The 13,950-nt window shown below is 54.5% G+C and overlaps 1 protein-coding gene across 1 annotated transcript in view; it reads right to left on the reverse strand.

Annotated features, from left to right (window-relative positions):
- Positions 1–13,950, reverse strand: part of MYH14 (myosin heavy chain 14) — a gene marked incomplete at its 5' end in the record, with an annotated part of 74,578 nt that overhangs the window by 47,820 nt on the left and 12,808 nt on the right. The window contains 5 exons of the mRNA XM_023520162.1: positions 82–163; positions 471–589; positions 2,926–3,021; positions 11,215–11,355; positions 12,256–12,354. Coding sequence (XP_023375930.1) covers positions 82–163; positions 471–589; positions 2,926–3,021; positions 11,215–11,355; positions 12,256–12,354 — 537 coding nt within the window. The remainder of the gene's footprint in view (positions 1–81; positions 164–470; positions 590–2,925; positions 3,022–11,214; positions 11,356–12,255; positions 12,355–13,950) is intronic.

Here is a 13,950-nt window from a genome sequence, read left to right on the forward strand (position 1 = left end):
CCTAAGACCTTGCGTGATCTGTTCCCTCTCAACCTCTCCAGTGCAGCTTCAACCACACTATTCCTCACTCTCTAGCCTCACCGATCTCCCTAATGTCCCCACTTCGCCAAGCTTGTTCCAGCCCCAGGGCCTTGACACGGGCCACTCCCTCTGCCTCGACCGTCTAGGCCTCGACTGGAATGCTACCTCCTCGGAGGGGACCTCTGTGACCACCTTGAGCCCCTCCGTCACAGGAGGCAGCACCACCTGCAAGCATCCTGCTCGTTTACCTTCTTTTATCACATTTCCTCACTATGGCCTGAGCTCCGTCAGCAAATGGCTCTGATTCCAGTACGGCTTTTATTCCCAGCACCTAGACCAGAGCCGGTCGCCGAGCAGACGCTCAGCATGACTTTGTTGAATGAGTGAGGACAAACGGCACAAGCTGTTTAAAGGCCCAGGATCGTGGTGCCCGCCGTCCTCGTGCCCACCTGTTCTTTGGTCTGTGCTTTCTGCACGTAGTCTCGGCCGACTTTGATGCGGGGGGTGAGCAGGGCGCGGGAGAAATCCGTCACCCCCAGTCCCAGGAGGCGGCAGAGCTTCTGGGCAGCTGAGGGCAAGGGACACCAAGATCTGATCAGCACTGGGAAGTGACCGTGGCACCTCCCCCCATTGTTGGGGGAACAGAGGCCAACTCAGCCTTTTCCTGGTCACTAGAGGCATCACACGTCCTAAAAGTGTGCACAGTCTTTGGCCCAACCATTCTCCTTCTGGGACCCCAAGCGAGCAAAAATAATCCCAGATGTGAGCAAAGACTGAACTACGAGGATGTTCAACATGGTGTTGTTTACGGTGGAGAAAAACGGGAAATAACCTGAATGCCCAACAGCCGGGGATCGATCAGGAATAGAGTTCATCTACTGGATGGCTGTCCTATCATCCCTAAAAATTACGGTAGAAATGCATCACACAGCAAATTAAAAGAAAGAATTAGAAGCAAAGACTGGGCACCAGAAAACATGATGGGTGAACGATAGATGGGAAGATATCTAATAAAGCAACTGTAGTAAAATATTAACGGTAGAATCTAGTAGGTGGAGAGCTGGGTGTTTATTATAAAATTCTTCCAATTTTTCTAAAAGTTTGAAGATCTAATAAAATATCGGGGGGAAAGTTATTGGAATAAGAATTCACTGAGATTGCCAAACCCGAAATAAATATCAAAAAATTAATTGCTCTTCTACATTGCAGAAAAGAGGAAAAAAGTAAAAATAAATAAAAAGACACCATTTACTATGGCAACAAAAGTAAATGGTCTTGTGAAGACAGGGAACAAAACCCTTTCTGCATTTTGGTAAATGCAGAAACATAACGTGTTTCTAAAGAAATCCTTTCAACTTCTCTTTATGCTTGAAAAAATTTTTTACAAGAAACATGGGGGAAAATTTATGCTGGGAACTATTTAATAAAACAGAACGATGTGTGTTTTAATACAGTAAAAGGAAAATCCTCGGGTATAAAACATTATGTTACACACATTCTATTTTTGTAGGGAAAAAAAAATGCATAGAAAAACGCCTGAGTGCCAAAATGTGAACATGTTTTTGCAGAAACTGGGGGCGGGGCTGAGCTGGCAGGTGTGTGTCTTTCTTTCTCCTCTAAATTAAAACGAGAATTCAGAACTGTTTTCAAGCATCTATCATTTCCATAATGGAAAAACAGTTACTGCAAATACTCGGCTCCAGCAGAAACGAAACAGAAAAAGAAAAACGCTTGGGAGGAAATACACCAAAATGTTGAGAGTGATTATTTCTGAGAGATGAGGCCGTGAGGATTTAAATTTCTCCCTTTTGTGTGTGTGCCTGCAATTGTAGTCTCTAATTCTTCTACAGTAACCTCGCATTATATGGGAAGTATTTAAGAACCGACAGAAGTGAGCCGAATAAACAGCACGTAATGTGCCAGGCAGCGCGATTTCGTAGGCTCCGAAGCCTTTGGCCTTTGCCCGTTGGTGAAGCCCCTGGACTGCTTCTCCGATTACTGTTTGCAAATGCAGGAAAAATGAAATACTCGAGATTCCAAAGGAGACCAATTATACCGACATACAGTTCCCACAGACCCCGGGGGGAGAATCCCCAGCACGGTTCTAGTCGATAACCTTGAAACGTTACCCCGCGATGCATGATGGGAAGAACTCAGGTTTCCAAACAGTTAATAAAGTCAGGTCCCAATTTTGCAAGTGAAGTGAGTGAGTGTGCACAGCACACCTGCTAGGTGTGTGAACATCCTAAGCAATAGCTCCGATCCACGCATCGTGGGTGACGTTTCTTCCTTCATATGCCCTGTGGGGTTTTTTTGTACAGCTCTTGGGAATGAGCCCCTAGGATTTTGTAATCAGGGCAGGAAGCTCTTCCCATCTCGAGGGGAAAGGGGCATGAAGCACGACTCCATTTCTGTGACAATTATTTCTTCATGGATACAGACATAGAACAAAGCCCAATGGGAAATACCCCAGAAGGTTGCAGTAATGATGTCTCAGGGGTATGATTATGGGTAATTTCCCTGCCTGTAGACTTTTCTGTCTTGCCAGATTTCTCCCCATCCAGCTTGTATTATTTTAAAATAATAAAGCAGAGCTATTTCCATTTTGATAAAAAAAAAGGAATATCAACTATAATTCTGCTTTTGAAAGGCAAAAAAGTACACACACACACACACATACACAGCTGAGTATTTGCACGCAGGTGTTGTTCAAACTTTCAGCAGAGATCACACTTTTCATAATCAGGAAAAGGGCGGAAGATATTATTTTGGCAAAGACTCAGCAATGGGCAGGAGATCAGAGCGGTCCAGGGTCGCAGGCAGGCCCCTGGGGAGCGGGGTGCTCTGTATCTGGGTCAAGCAATGCAGGGTCAGGCGGGTGGGCGGCGGGCCGGGGGGCGGTACCTGTGTTGTCCGGCATGGAGGCTTGATCCGTGTTCCGTTCCTTCTTTAGGACAATGTTGCCGAACTGGAGAACAGCTGAGACCATCCGCAGCATGGCTAAGGGGAGGCAGAGAGAGCGGTCGCCTGTGGCTTCAGACCCCACGTGCATTCTTAACCAGCCAGTAGAAACCTGGCTTCAAAGCCCCATGCCATCTTACACCCCCGCCCTCGGCGTAAAATCCACCGTGACCCCGGGCCGGCCTTAGAACATATGAATGGATAAACGAACTCCATATTTTGCATTCAAGGTCCGCTTTATCACCGTTCGGTGTCTGCTCATCTTACGAAGATGCTCATCGCATCTTATGAAGCGAGGCAGAGATTTAAAAGGACTTAGGGAAATGAATGAGGAAGGTCTTTAGAGATATGGAAAGATTTCTCAAATAGCGAGTGAAAATTGCGAAGCGCAGGATGGTGTATCTGGCATACAGCTCTGTATGTAAAAAAGTCACAAAAAACAAAGTTCTCGTTATTTACGGTGACGTTCCATAGAGTTGCCATGCATATGAGATTAGTGGCTGCAAACTAACGCTCCCATGGTTCCTGCAAGCCTCCGGTCACATTCTGATCGACTGATCAACACATCACCTTGTTTTAGGTGTGTTTCTGTTTAAAGACACCTCATTAATATATATATTGTTGCTCCGTTCACAGTGAACTCACGGCCAACAGCACTGCCTCGTGCCCGAAGGAAGCTCGTCCGACACACGTGTTTTCTGCACAAGCCACATCACACCATTAAGCACCATCTTGGGAGGCGTTTCAGGCGGCAAAACCACCAATAAAACAGCACAAAAACGCAAAACACTTGGCACTCAATAGACTGCAAAAAGGACATCGGTTTACAGTGTAAGCTAGAGAACAAAGGCAGAGTGTCACCTTGTTGGACGCAGTGGCACTGGACAACTCAAAGTTTTCACCTCTCCGTGACTAACTGCAACGACCGTGGATGCGCCAGGAGTATTGGTTTTGGGGTTACGGGTAAATGCCGCGCGCAGGGGAATTCACAAACGCACAAATGACAAATGAGGATGCGCGATACAGTTAGCTCCATCTCACAGTGGTTTGAATCGTGAGTTTTCCAACTTTGCGATGGCCAAACGCGATTCGCGTTCAATAGAAACCATACTTTGAATTTTGGATTTTGATCGTTTCCCCGGCTAGCGATATGCAGTAACGATCGTGATGCTGGGCAGCGGTCGTGACCGCAGTTCCTGGTCGACCCCGTGATCACGCGGGTAAACAACTGACACCCCACAGTGTGCTGTGTTGCCAGTGTTTTTTGGACGTCGTCTTGTTTTCTCATCCCATCGTGTCTACAAACGCCCATCTGTGTCCCCTGCTTTCGGTGAGATGAAAGGGAAGGCAGTTATTCTCGAGATGAAACTCAGCATAACTGCCCAGCGTGAAGGCAGCGAGCCATAAGTACGTAAATTACATGAGATATTCAACACTTTATTACAAAATAGGCTTGGCGTCAGATGACTTTGCCCAACTGTAGGCTAACGTCAGTGTTCTGAGCACGTTTAAGATCGGTCGGGCTAAACTGTGATATTTGGTAGGTGAAGTGTATTAAATGCATTTTTGACTTAGGACTATGGCTTTATCAGCATGTGCATTCGCTTGTTTGTGCAGAGCTGGAAGGTGCGATGTAAGTGGGCAATGCTGCCCCCTAGCGTCCGTCTCAGGAACTTACAGGGTTTCGTTGGCGTAACTGGGGCAATGAGTGGTGTGTTTCTGGATGTCGCAGAGTGGGCAGGTGGGGACCGGAAGCAGACGCCCTTACGTACCACAAAGAATTGCCCCCATCCCCTGTGACTTCTAAACGTCCTATGGGACATTCGCATCTGTAAAATAACGGTTCGTCATGATTTGAGACTAATCCCAACCATTTTACGTATAAACACGAAAGCGTTTTGTGTTTGTTTTTAATACATAGTGAATTTTCCGGGGGCGTGGAAGGGGGAGCCACTGTCGTCGCTTCAGAATTTTATCAAGTTTTGGTCAGCTTTTCAGGGTCCTCTCGTCCCTGACAGCAAAGCTGCAGGTGGCATTTTGGGTCGACCACGTACGCACCCACATCAGGCTGGGTTTGTATCTGCTGTGTTCCTGGTGACACTGCGGACTGGGCGAGGACCCTGCCACCTCATCGACTGCTCATTCTGGAACAGTTCACAATTTACGGACTGAAATGGACACGTTTATTTTCACTTTCTCGGGGCCCCTTCCCGTTCCTACCACTTGCAAAAGATCTTGATTAACCTTCGAAACGACTCAACGAGGCAAGTCCTGCAGTAGCATTTGCACAGATGGGAAACGGAGTAAAATCCCCATTTGACAGATGGGGAAAACCGAGGCACATCCAGGTAATCAACTTGCCTAAAATCCAGCTCGTAAGCGCAGACCGGAGGTTCAAATCCGAGCGGCCTGACTCTGGGGTCTGTATTCTTAACGGCTATGCTTCCCTTCTCTTCCCTTTTCTTTTAGCGTAAAATTCAAATGTAAATATGTACATAAAGCAAAAAGCACACAAACCTTATTCGACCATCTCAAGTGGCTGCACGCGGGGAGCAGCGCCTCGCACGCCCCCTGCTGGCCACTCACCGAAAATGGACGATGACAGGGTTCAGTGCAAGAAGCCAGACGCCGGTACCAAATTCAAGAACGGGGGAAGCGACTCCACGCTTAGATGGTGCAATAAGTGGTTACATTCGGGAAGGTGGAAGGAGGGGGCTTTTAGGGGCTGGTTACGCGGGCATTCACCTGCGGAAGTCCCCGACGGGATGCTGACAGCCCGTGCACACTCTGCGGTGTCTATGCTACGATTCTATGCTACGCTTCTCTGCAGTTTACTCAGAAGAGCGGGGTGGCGGAGGCTGGAGGGGGGAGTAGCCTCCCGCGATATTCCTGCCCAAAATGTGTAACCTGAATCGGATCGCGAGGAAACACACCCAAGTCGGAGACAAAACAACGGGTCTGTAATCTTCAAAAGCGACAAGGTCACCAACGATAAAGACCCAGGAATGGTTTCAGAAGAACAGAGTAAAACGGGATGACTAAATGCAGCATGTGACCTCAGGCTGGGGATGTGTGTGTGTGTGTGTGTGTGTGTGTGTGTAACTTAATTTTTTTTTTTTGCTACAAAGGACATTATTGGGGAGATCAGCATAAGGTGTGTAAACATTTTTGTTGTTGTTGTTTTAAAGGACGTTATTGAGATGACATGGTCTGTGGATTAGAAATAGTACTGATCGCAGCAATGTGAATTTCCTGATGAGGATACTGTGCTGTGGTTGTGTCAGAGAATTTTTCAGGAAATATACACTGTTCAGGGGGCGGCAGCTTAATAATAGCCCCCTGAAGATGTCCACATCCGAATTCCTGGATCCTACAAAGGTTACCTCGCAGAGCAAAACGGACCTTACAGATGTGATCGGGTTAGAATCGTGAGAGGTGGGAGATTAATCCTAGATTGTCTGGGTGGGCTCTGAATGGAACCGTAAGGGTCTTCATAAGAGAGAGACAGAGGGAGAAGCCATGTGAGCAGAGGTCACAGTCACGTGCTCTTTGAAGATGGAGAGAAGGGGCCCCGAGCCCAGCCATACGGGCGGCCAGTGGAAGCTGGAAAATGAAAGAAGCGGACTCTCCCTGGAGCCAGCTCTGCCGACACCCCGATTCTGACACAGCGAGACCGACTTTGGGTTTCCAACTCCAGAACTGCAGGAAAATAAGTGTGTGTTGTTTTGAGCCACTGCACGTGTGCTCCTTGGTGACCGCGGCCACAGCAAACTCTTACAAAGGGGAGAAGGGGTGCCTCGCCTTCACCCTTATTCTCAAACAGCTCGGCATGAGTCATCAGAAAGATAAAAGAATAAAACAAATGTGGCAGTCGGGGAATCCGGGAGAAGAGCATCTGGCAATTTTCTGTATTGTTTTTGCAACATTTCTGTAAATCTGAAATTATTCAAAATAAGAAGGTTTCACAATAACGACAAAAAAAAAAAAAAAAACCTGAAAACAGAAAGGGGTGTCACTGGCAAGTATTAAATTTCCCTCTCTGTCTCCACTGAGACCAAAACTCCCTGTGGGACGTGTTCCTCACTCATGTCTTAACTGCATGTTCCGCATACAGTAAGTGCTCTATACATGCCTGCATGAATGAACTGGAGCTCGCCAGTTTCCAGGACAGAATTCCTGCCATGATCTCCACTACTTCTGGGATTCAATCCGATCGCTTTTCAGGGGCTTCGGCACCCTGTCCCCAAGCCTCCCACTCCCTCCAGCTCAGGGTCCTCTCAAGGACTCCACGCAGCCACACCAGCCTCCTTCCTTCCAGCTCTTTCCTGGGTAATTCCTGCCTGACGGGCAGCGCTTGGCTAAGCCCCGCCTCCTTCTCGACCCACGTCAGACCCTGTGACGCAGTCACCACTCCCTGCACCTGTCTGTCCCTCTCCCACAGGCTCAATTCCAATCCACTTGTGCACTTTGAGGCCCCCCTGGGTCTGAGCGCTCCACGGGTCACCGGCTCATTCGGTCCCCGTCACTGTTAGTTTGGCCCAGACCCACAGACTGCATCGTGTACAGAGTAAAGCGATATATTGGTGAATAAATGGCAAAGAGTTAGTGGATGGGAGATGCATTATGGAATGGCAGGGGTTCGCTACCTTGGGCATCCACATGGCCTTCTGAACCTCGGTTCCCCAGCTGCGCAGTGGGAAGGGCTGGGCCAGGCGCTCTCTAGTTCTGCCTGTCTGGGGTCAGGGGGGCTGGCTGGTCGGGGACAGTGGAGAGCCCCAGAAACGCTGGGAGTTTCCCGCAGGGCGCCCCCCACCGCCCCCAGAGCTAAGTAAGAACACCTCCTATAGACGCGCAATGACACCAGCACCCCAACAGACCGAACGACACCCACTCTTTAATGTCAGCGCAGACCAGCCCTGAACGAGTCCCCACCCCCGCCCCCGTGGCCTTCGACAGTCGGCTTAGGCACCTGCGTTGGTGCCAAGTGCCTGGGTCAATCTGATGCCTGAGGAGTTGGCAGTTAGCTCTCCCGGGTGACTTCAGACCAGCCCATCACAAGCAAGTCGCGGCCTGCGGAGGCGGAGGCGGAGGCCGGCGGCTGGCGACGCTGACCCTGCCTGACGTGAGTGGGCACCCGCCTCGCTGGTGGCCCGGCCCCGAGCTCAACCTCTCAGGGTGGCATTTACGGCGCCGGCGCGGGCGGATGGAGGGCGGAGGGCGGAGGTCCTGCCTGGACCGGCCCCCCACACTGCCCGCCTTGCCGCCCTGGGCTTGCCGAGGGCGACCTCCCAGGGGTGCCACCAGCCTTTCTGGGAAGGATCGGGGGGCGGGGGCTGGCCTTGGAGTCATGCCGGGTTCCACCACCTCCTCACCACTTCGGGGGAGTCCCGAGACAGACGCCCCAACTCCCTGGGCCTCTGTCACCCCACCTCCCTGGACCTCTGTCTCCTCTTTAGTTAAAGGCAGCGTCCACGGAAAGGTCACCGGCTGGCTCCACTCCTTGTCATTGAAGCGCAAAATCAAAGTATCGTGAGACCCCGTCCACCCGCCACACCGGCAAGAGCAAAAATAGCTCACGGGGCGGTCGGCCGCCTGCGGGTGGGGAAACGGGCTGCGGGCCGCGGCCGGCGGAGCGGGACACTGGCGCCACCTTCTGGACGGAGACGGGGTTGACTCTCTCCCGTTAGAATGCTCTGGGGTTGGGGGCTGCGAGGAGGGTTGGGGGTGGGAAGTGAAACCCCCAAAGCCACCAGCGAGCAAATTGTTGGATCTGGTGCCAGGTGCCCAGGGGGTCACCCCCTCGGCTCTCCACGTGCATACGTGTTTGCAATTTCCAATAATAAAAAGATACGAATCAAAACGGTTTAGCAATAAAAGGGAAAGCAGCCCTGACCCACGCTACTTCGCGGATCAGCCTTGAAACCATCGTGCTCGGCGAAAGAAGCCAGCCGCGAAGGGCCTCGTGTCCAACGAGTCCATCTATAAGAAAGGCGTGGCCGAGTCACGGTTGCCTGGGCGACGGCACACGGATGCAAGTTACCTACTCCGCCAGCCACCAGAAACGACCTAGGACCGCCGGTATGAGTGACGACGTACAGCTCTGTGACCGCCCTAAAAGCCACTGACCTGTGCCCTTTAGGGGGGCGAATGGTGTGGTCCGTGAACCGGATCTCCAAGTCTCATATAGTTCATCTAAACAACGAAACCTTACACGGCCACAAAAGAGAGGGACGTTTACCTGCAGGGACCGAAATAGAATGATTCCCAAAATATACTGTTCACAAAAGCGGGAAGACAAAGCCCCCTGGCACGGGGTGACGAGCTGCCTAACCCGGCGCTTCTTGGGACCCGGGGTGGGCGTCCCATGTGCCAGGTGTGCTCCCCCGCTGGCTGGCATGTCTCGGATGGCCCAGGAGGAAGGTCAGGAGCGGGGACCCACCCAGCCCAATCGCCCGCAGGAATTTTAAATCGGTGGAGAAATATGTTAACGTTTTAATCACCGACACAGCTGAGCTGTACCAGGGCCAGAGAATGCCTTCCTTTACAGAAAAGAATGTGTGTCTTTTCTTACTTGTCTAAAAGATTTCTAGAAGGAGATGCAGGAAGCAGAGACTTGGTTTTCCCAGGATGACCTTTGGCCGTATTCACCTTATGTCACTACGTGCCATACGTTGCCCGGGAGAGTTACTTGCGGTGACATGGGTCAGGAGGCCAGGCCGGGAGGCCCAGGCCCCCACCGTAGCCACCACCTGAATTTGTTTGCCAGCCGCCCAGGGAGGAGAGGCAGGGGAGTTATGCAAGCATGCGATTAGGCAATCCAGCAGGGGCCCTGAGACCCTGTGTCAATACACCCAAGGAGGCTGCTGGCACCCGGATTGCAGCCCTCCCTCCTGGGCCCTGGAGCCACCTGGGTCCTCCCGCGGTGCCAGGGACCAGAGGGAAATGAGTCCAGCCTGGCTCGCTCAGCCAGGGTCTTTCCCTAGGGGACGGGGGGCGGGGCGGAAATCATGGTTCACCCACCCAAACGACAAAACTTTAGGTTTCCGCAGAAAAGCCCAGGTCCGCCTCTAAGTGCTCGGTATGGGTGGAATCGTGCTCCTCCCCCAGAAAAGGTGTGTTGAAGCTCTAACCCCCAAGACCTCTCAGAATGTGGCCTTATAGGGGTGTTGAGTCACGGCAGCTGTCATTACTTAAGACGAGGCCGTAATCCAGGATGACGGGTGTCCTTATGACGAGTGGAAATTGCACACACAGGGAGAACACCACGTAAACATGAAGGCGGAGACTGGGCCATGCTTCCAGAAGCCCAGGAACGTGGAAGACTGACAGGAAACCATGAGAAGCTAGGGGCCAGGCAAGGAGCAGATTCCCCCACGACCCACCAGCCCTGCCGACACCTTGATCTCGGACTCCTGGCCACCAGAGCTAGGAGACGGTCACCTCCTCCTGCTCGAGGGGCTCCTTCGAGGCCCTTCACCACGGGGGCCCTCAGGAATCAACGCTGTCCTGCAGCAGGACCATTGTCGAAATGGACCATTGGGGGAAAAAGTCAGGGACAAACCAGCGTCACATGGGGTGATGACCTGAGTACTTCACACTAGAGTCACCCAGCCCGACCGACACCTTCTCCCCTGCACCCTTGCCGCAGCCTCCTCCCGAAGTCCAGTCCACCCTCTGCCCTGCTCCCTGCTCTCCGTGGCTCTCCAGCACGCCCAGGACAAAGTCCCGGCCCCTGAGGCTGGAGTTGGAGGCCCCACCTGCCTCTGTAGCTCCGTCCCTTACACTTGACTGTGTCCCTTACACTTGACTGTGTCAGACGCTAAGCTGAAGTTTTAACCCCCTAACATGCCACACTTTTCCTGCCTCAGGGCCTTTGCACAGGCTGTTCCACCCCCACCAATGCTCTCCCCGCTTTCCATGGCACCAGCGCTCACTCCCTGACCCGCCCCAGGCCTTCGCTAGAGCATCGCCATCTCGGTGGGGCCGTCCCCACCCCTACACTCGTTTGATTTTTCTCCCCGGCTCTCATCACCTTCTCGCAGACCCCAGAATTCCTCATGTATCTGGACCGTGGTTCTCGTTGACTCAGGCTCCCCGAGGCCGTGCCCACACACATAGTAGTTGCTCAATAAATGTTTGAGCAAATAAACCGAGGCGCGAAGGAACCCGGCCCCCGCCCGCCCACGCAGTGCCCACCCCACCGCTCGGGGTGGGGGGACGGGGCTCACTCACAGGTGATCTCCTCGTGGGTGAAGCCCAGGACCCGCAGGGACTCCAGCGTCTCCTGGAAGAGCTCGCGCTCCTGGCCGGGGGAAGATGCCGGCCCGTTGGTCAGGAAGCGGTAGTGAGAACAGGGCTCCAGCAAGAGGTCGGCTGCGGGGGTAACGAGCGGAGGCCAAGGTCAAGGGCGAGCTGTGGAGCCGGACTCACTCACATCCTGGCTTCCGTGGTGGCCGCCCCGGACGTGTCACTTCCCCACTGGGGACCTCGGCCTCCTCCAGCGTCAGGTGAGTGAGGAGCCTTTCCTCACAGGCCCGGAGGGAGGACCGCGCGTGGGGCGGGCGCTGGGCATGTCGCTTTCTTCCTCTCTCCCTCCGCGGGGGATCTCGAGTCGCGGGACTGCCCAGAGCAGGCAGGGGCCGCTGTGTGCTGGGCCTGGGGTGCCCGAGTTAGCAGAAGCCATGGGACAGCGGGGGGCCGGTGGCAGAGGACATGTGGGTTCGAAAGCCACCCCGAGCGGGAGCCCGGGTGACAAAGGGCCAGGAGGCGGCCCGAGCTACAGCGGGAGAGGAGCCAGAAGAAGAGGGAGCCACAGGGCGGCGGGGCCACCGTCCACGGCCACGAGCGGGAGGAGCGCGGAGCAGGAACCAGAGTGGAGGGGGCGTGAGCAGCAGGCGCCGCGAAGCCACAGACCAGGACCGCGGGGACCCACGAGGCAGCGGCAAAGCTGGAGTCACACCCGCTGGAGTGAGCAGAAGAGAAGCGAGTGTGAACAGGAGCCACACGGGGACGGGCTGGGTGTGATCGAGACCCAGGCGACCGCAGGGCCGGAGGCCGCAGAGTCTGCGGGGGTGGCACGGAGCGGGTGCAGTTCTCTGCTGGCGACAGTCGGGTCCGTGGGACCCGGGACAAGAAAGCACCCACTACGCGCCAGGAGCCCGACGTAGAGCAGCGGCTCGGCAAACGCCAGTGTCTCCCGTTCTCTCCCCCCTGGGGACCCAGAGGAGCCAGAGCCCCGCGTGCCTGTCCCGCCCCCTCCCAGCGGCCACTGACCCTTGAGCTGCTCGCCCGCACCGCCCAGCAGCTGATAGAAGATGTGGAAGCTGCACTCGTCCTTGGCCTGGCGGATGGCCCGCGACTTCTCCAGCAGGTCTGGGCGCAGGCGAGTCAAGGGGCCACAGGCGACAGGAGGGGACCCCACCCGGCCCCCTGGACCGTTTCTGCCTCCCTGCTGTCCCATTAGGAGGTGGAGTCCCTCACAGCCCAGGCCGGTGACCTTGCCACTAGTTGGACGAGTGGCCTTGAGCAGGTCACTTCAGCCTCTGTGCCTCAGTTTCCTCATCTGCGCAAGGAGCCTGAAGAGGGGGCCCAGTGGTGCGCGGCTGTGGGGGTGAGTGAGAGGCAGTGAGGCTATCCCCACTGTCAGCATCCTCCCGCCTCGGTTTCCTGGTAAGGACATTGGGGCTGTTGGCTCCTCCCTTCCAGGAAAGTCACGTGGCTCATTCGCATGCTGAAAACTGGCGAGAGGCCTTAGAGCAGGGGTCCCCAACCCCCCAGGCAGCAGACCAGTACTGGTCCGTGGCCCGTTAGGAACCAGGCTGCACAGCAGGAGGTGAGCGGTGGGTGGACAAGTGAAGCCTCATCTGTATTCACAGCGGCTCCCCAGCACCCACATCCCCGCCTCAGCTCCGCCTCAGATCATCAGGCGCTAGATTCTCATAGGAGCACCGGTCCCTGGTGCCACAAAGGTTGGGGACCGCTGCCTTCGAGTAAATAAAACACCTAATAACTCCTTTATCCCTCTGTGCCCCACGCTCACGGGCCATCGAGCACGTCTGCATGGCAGTGACGCAGAACCTTGCCCAAGATCGGCTGCAGACCGAGGTCCATTGACTCAAAGCCCTGGGGTCACTGATGTGCTGGGGAGATGGGGAGGAGCAGGGGAGGGGGTCCCACACAAGCTGTACGACACTGGGCGCTGACAGCCCTGAGCCTCGGGTTCCTCCTCTGTTAAATGGGACGACAGCACCTGCTCGCTGGGGTTAGAGGGATGGAGAGTTCTCAGGCTGACGTGCCCATCAAGCCCACACCGGCGCCCAGGAGCCGGGCTGAGCCCGAGACCCATCTGACTGGCCTGGGGGTGGCACCTGCCCGCGAGCATCGATCCACGGGCTGGCCGCTGACCCCGAGGCAGAGACGGCCGGGCTGACAGCTTGCCCAGCGGGGGCGGCCGCAGCTGTGTGGGGGCGTGGTAGGAAAGAGAGAGCGTTTGGAAGTAAGTCCAGAAGACGAGTATGAGGGTACGTGTCCCCTCATACAGGCGGCAGGAGCCACGGGCTCGCGGAGGGCCTGGCAGGACGGGCGGGCCACGAGCGCTAAGAACCCACATAGGCGAGAGACATGATGCGCAGAAGCAGTGGGCCTCGGGGACCGTGGGAAGCGGGACCTGGTGGCTGCAGGGGACACGAGGCCTGTCAACTGTCCCCTGACTGCAGAAGACAGTGAGCTTATCAGACACCCCTGGGCCCGAGGATATGGGTTATCATTAACATCGTTAACATTACGGTGAATAATTATTACTCAGTGACACTGACGGTGACAAGGACAGCATCGTCTGCTCCAGTCATTAATTTCTGATCAGCAGAGCTCGTTCTCGGGCACTTACTATGTGGCTGTGACTGACGCTGTCCCCCCAGACCCTTCGAGGGCAGGTTCTAGGACCCTTCCCCCTCTACGGAGGGGACACTG

The sequence above is a fragment of the Pteropus vampyrus genome, unplaced genomic scaffold (genome assembly GCF_000151845.1).
Source record: "Pteropus vampyrus isolate Shadow unplaced genomic scaffold, Pvam_2.0 Scaffold250, whole genome shotgun sequence".
Classification (NCBI taxonomy): domain Eukaryota; kingdom Metazoa; phylum Chordata; class Mammalia; order Chiroptera; family Pteropodidae; genus Pteropus; species Pteropus vampyrus.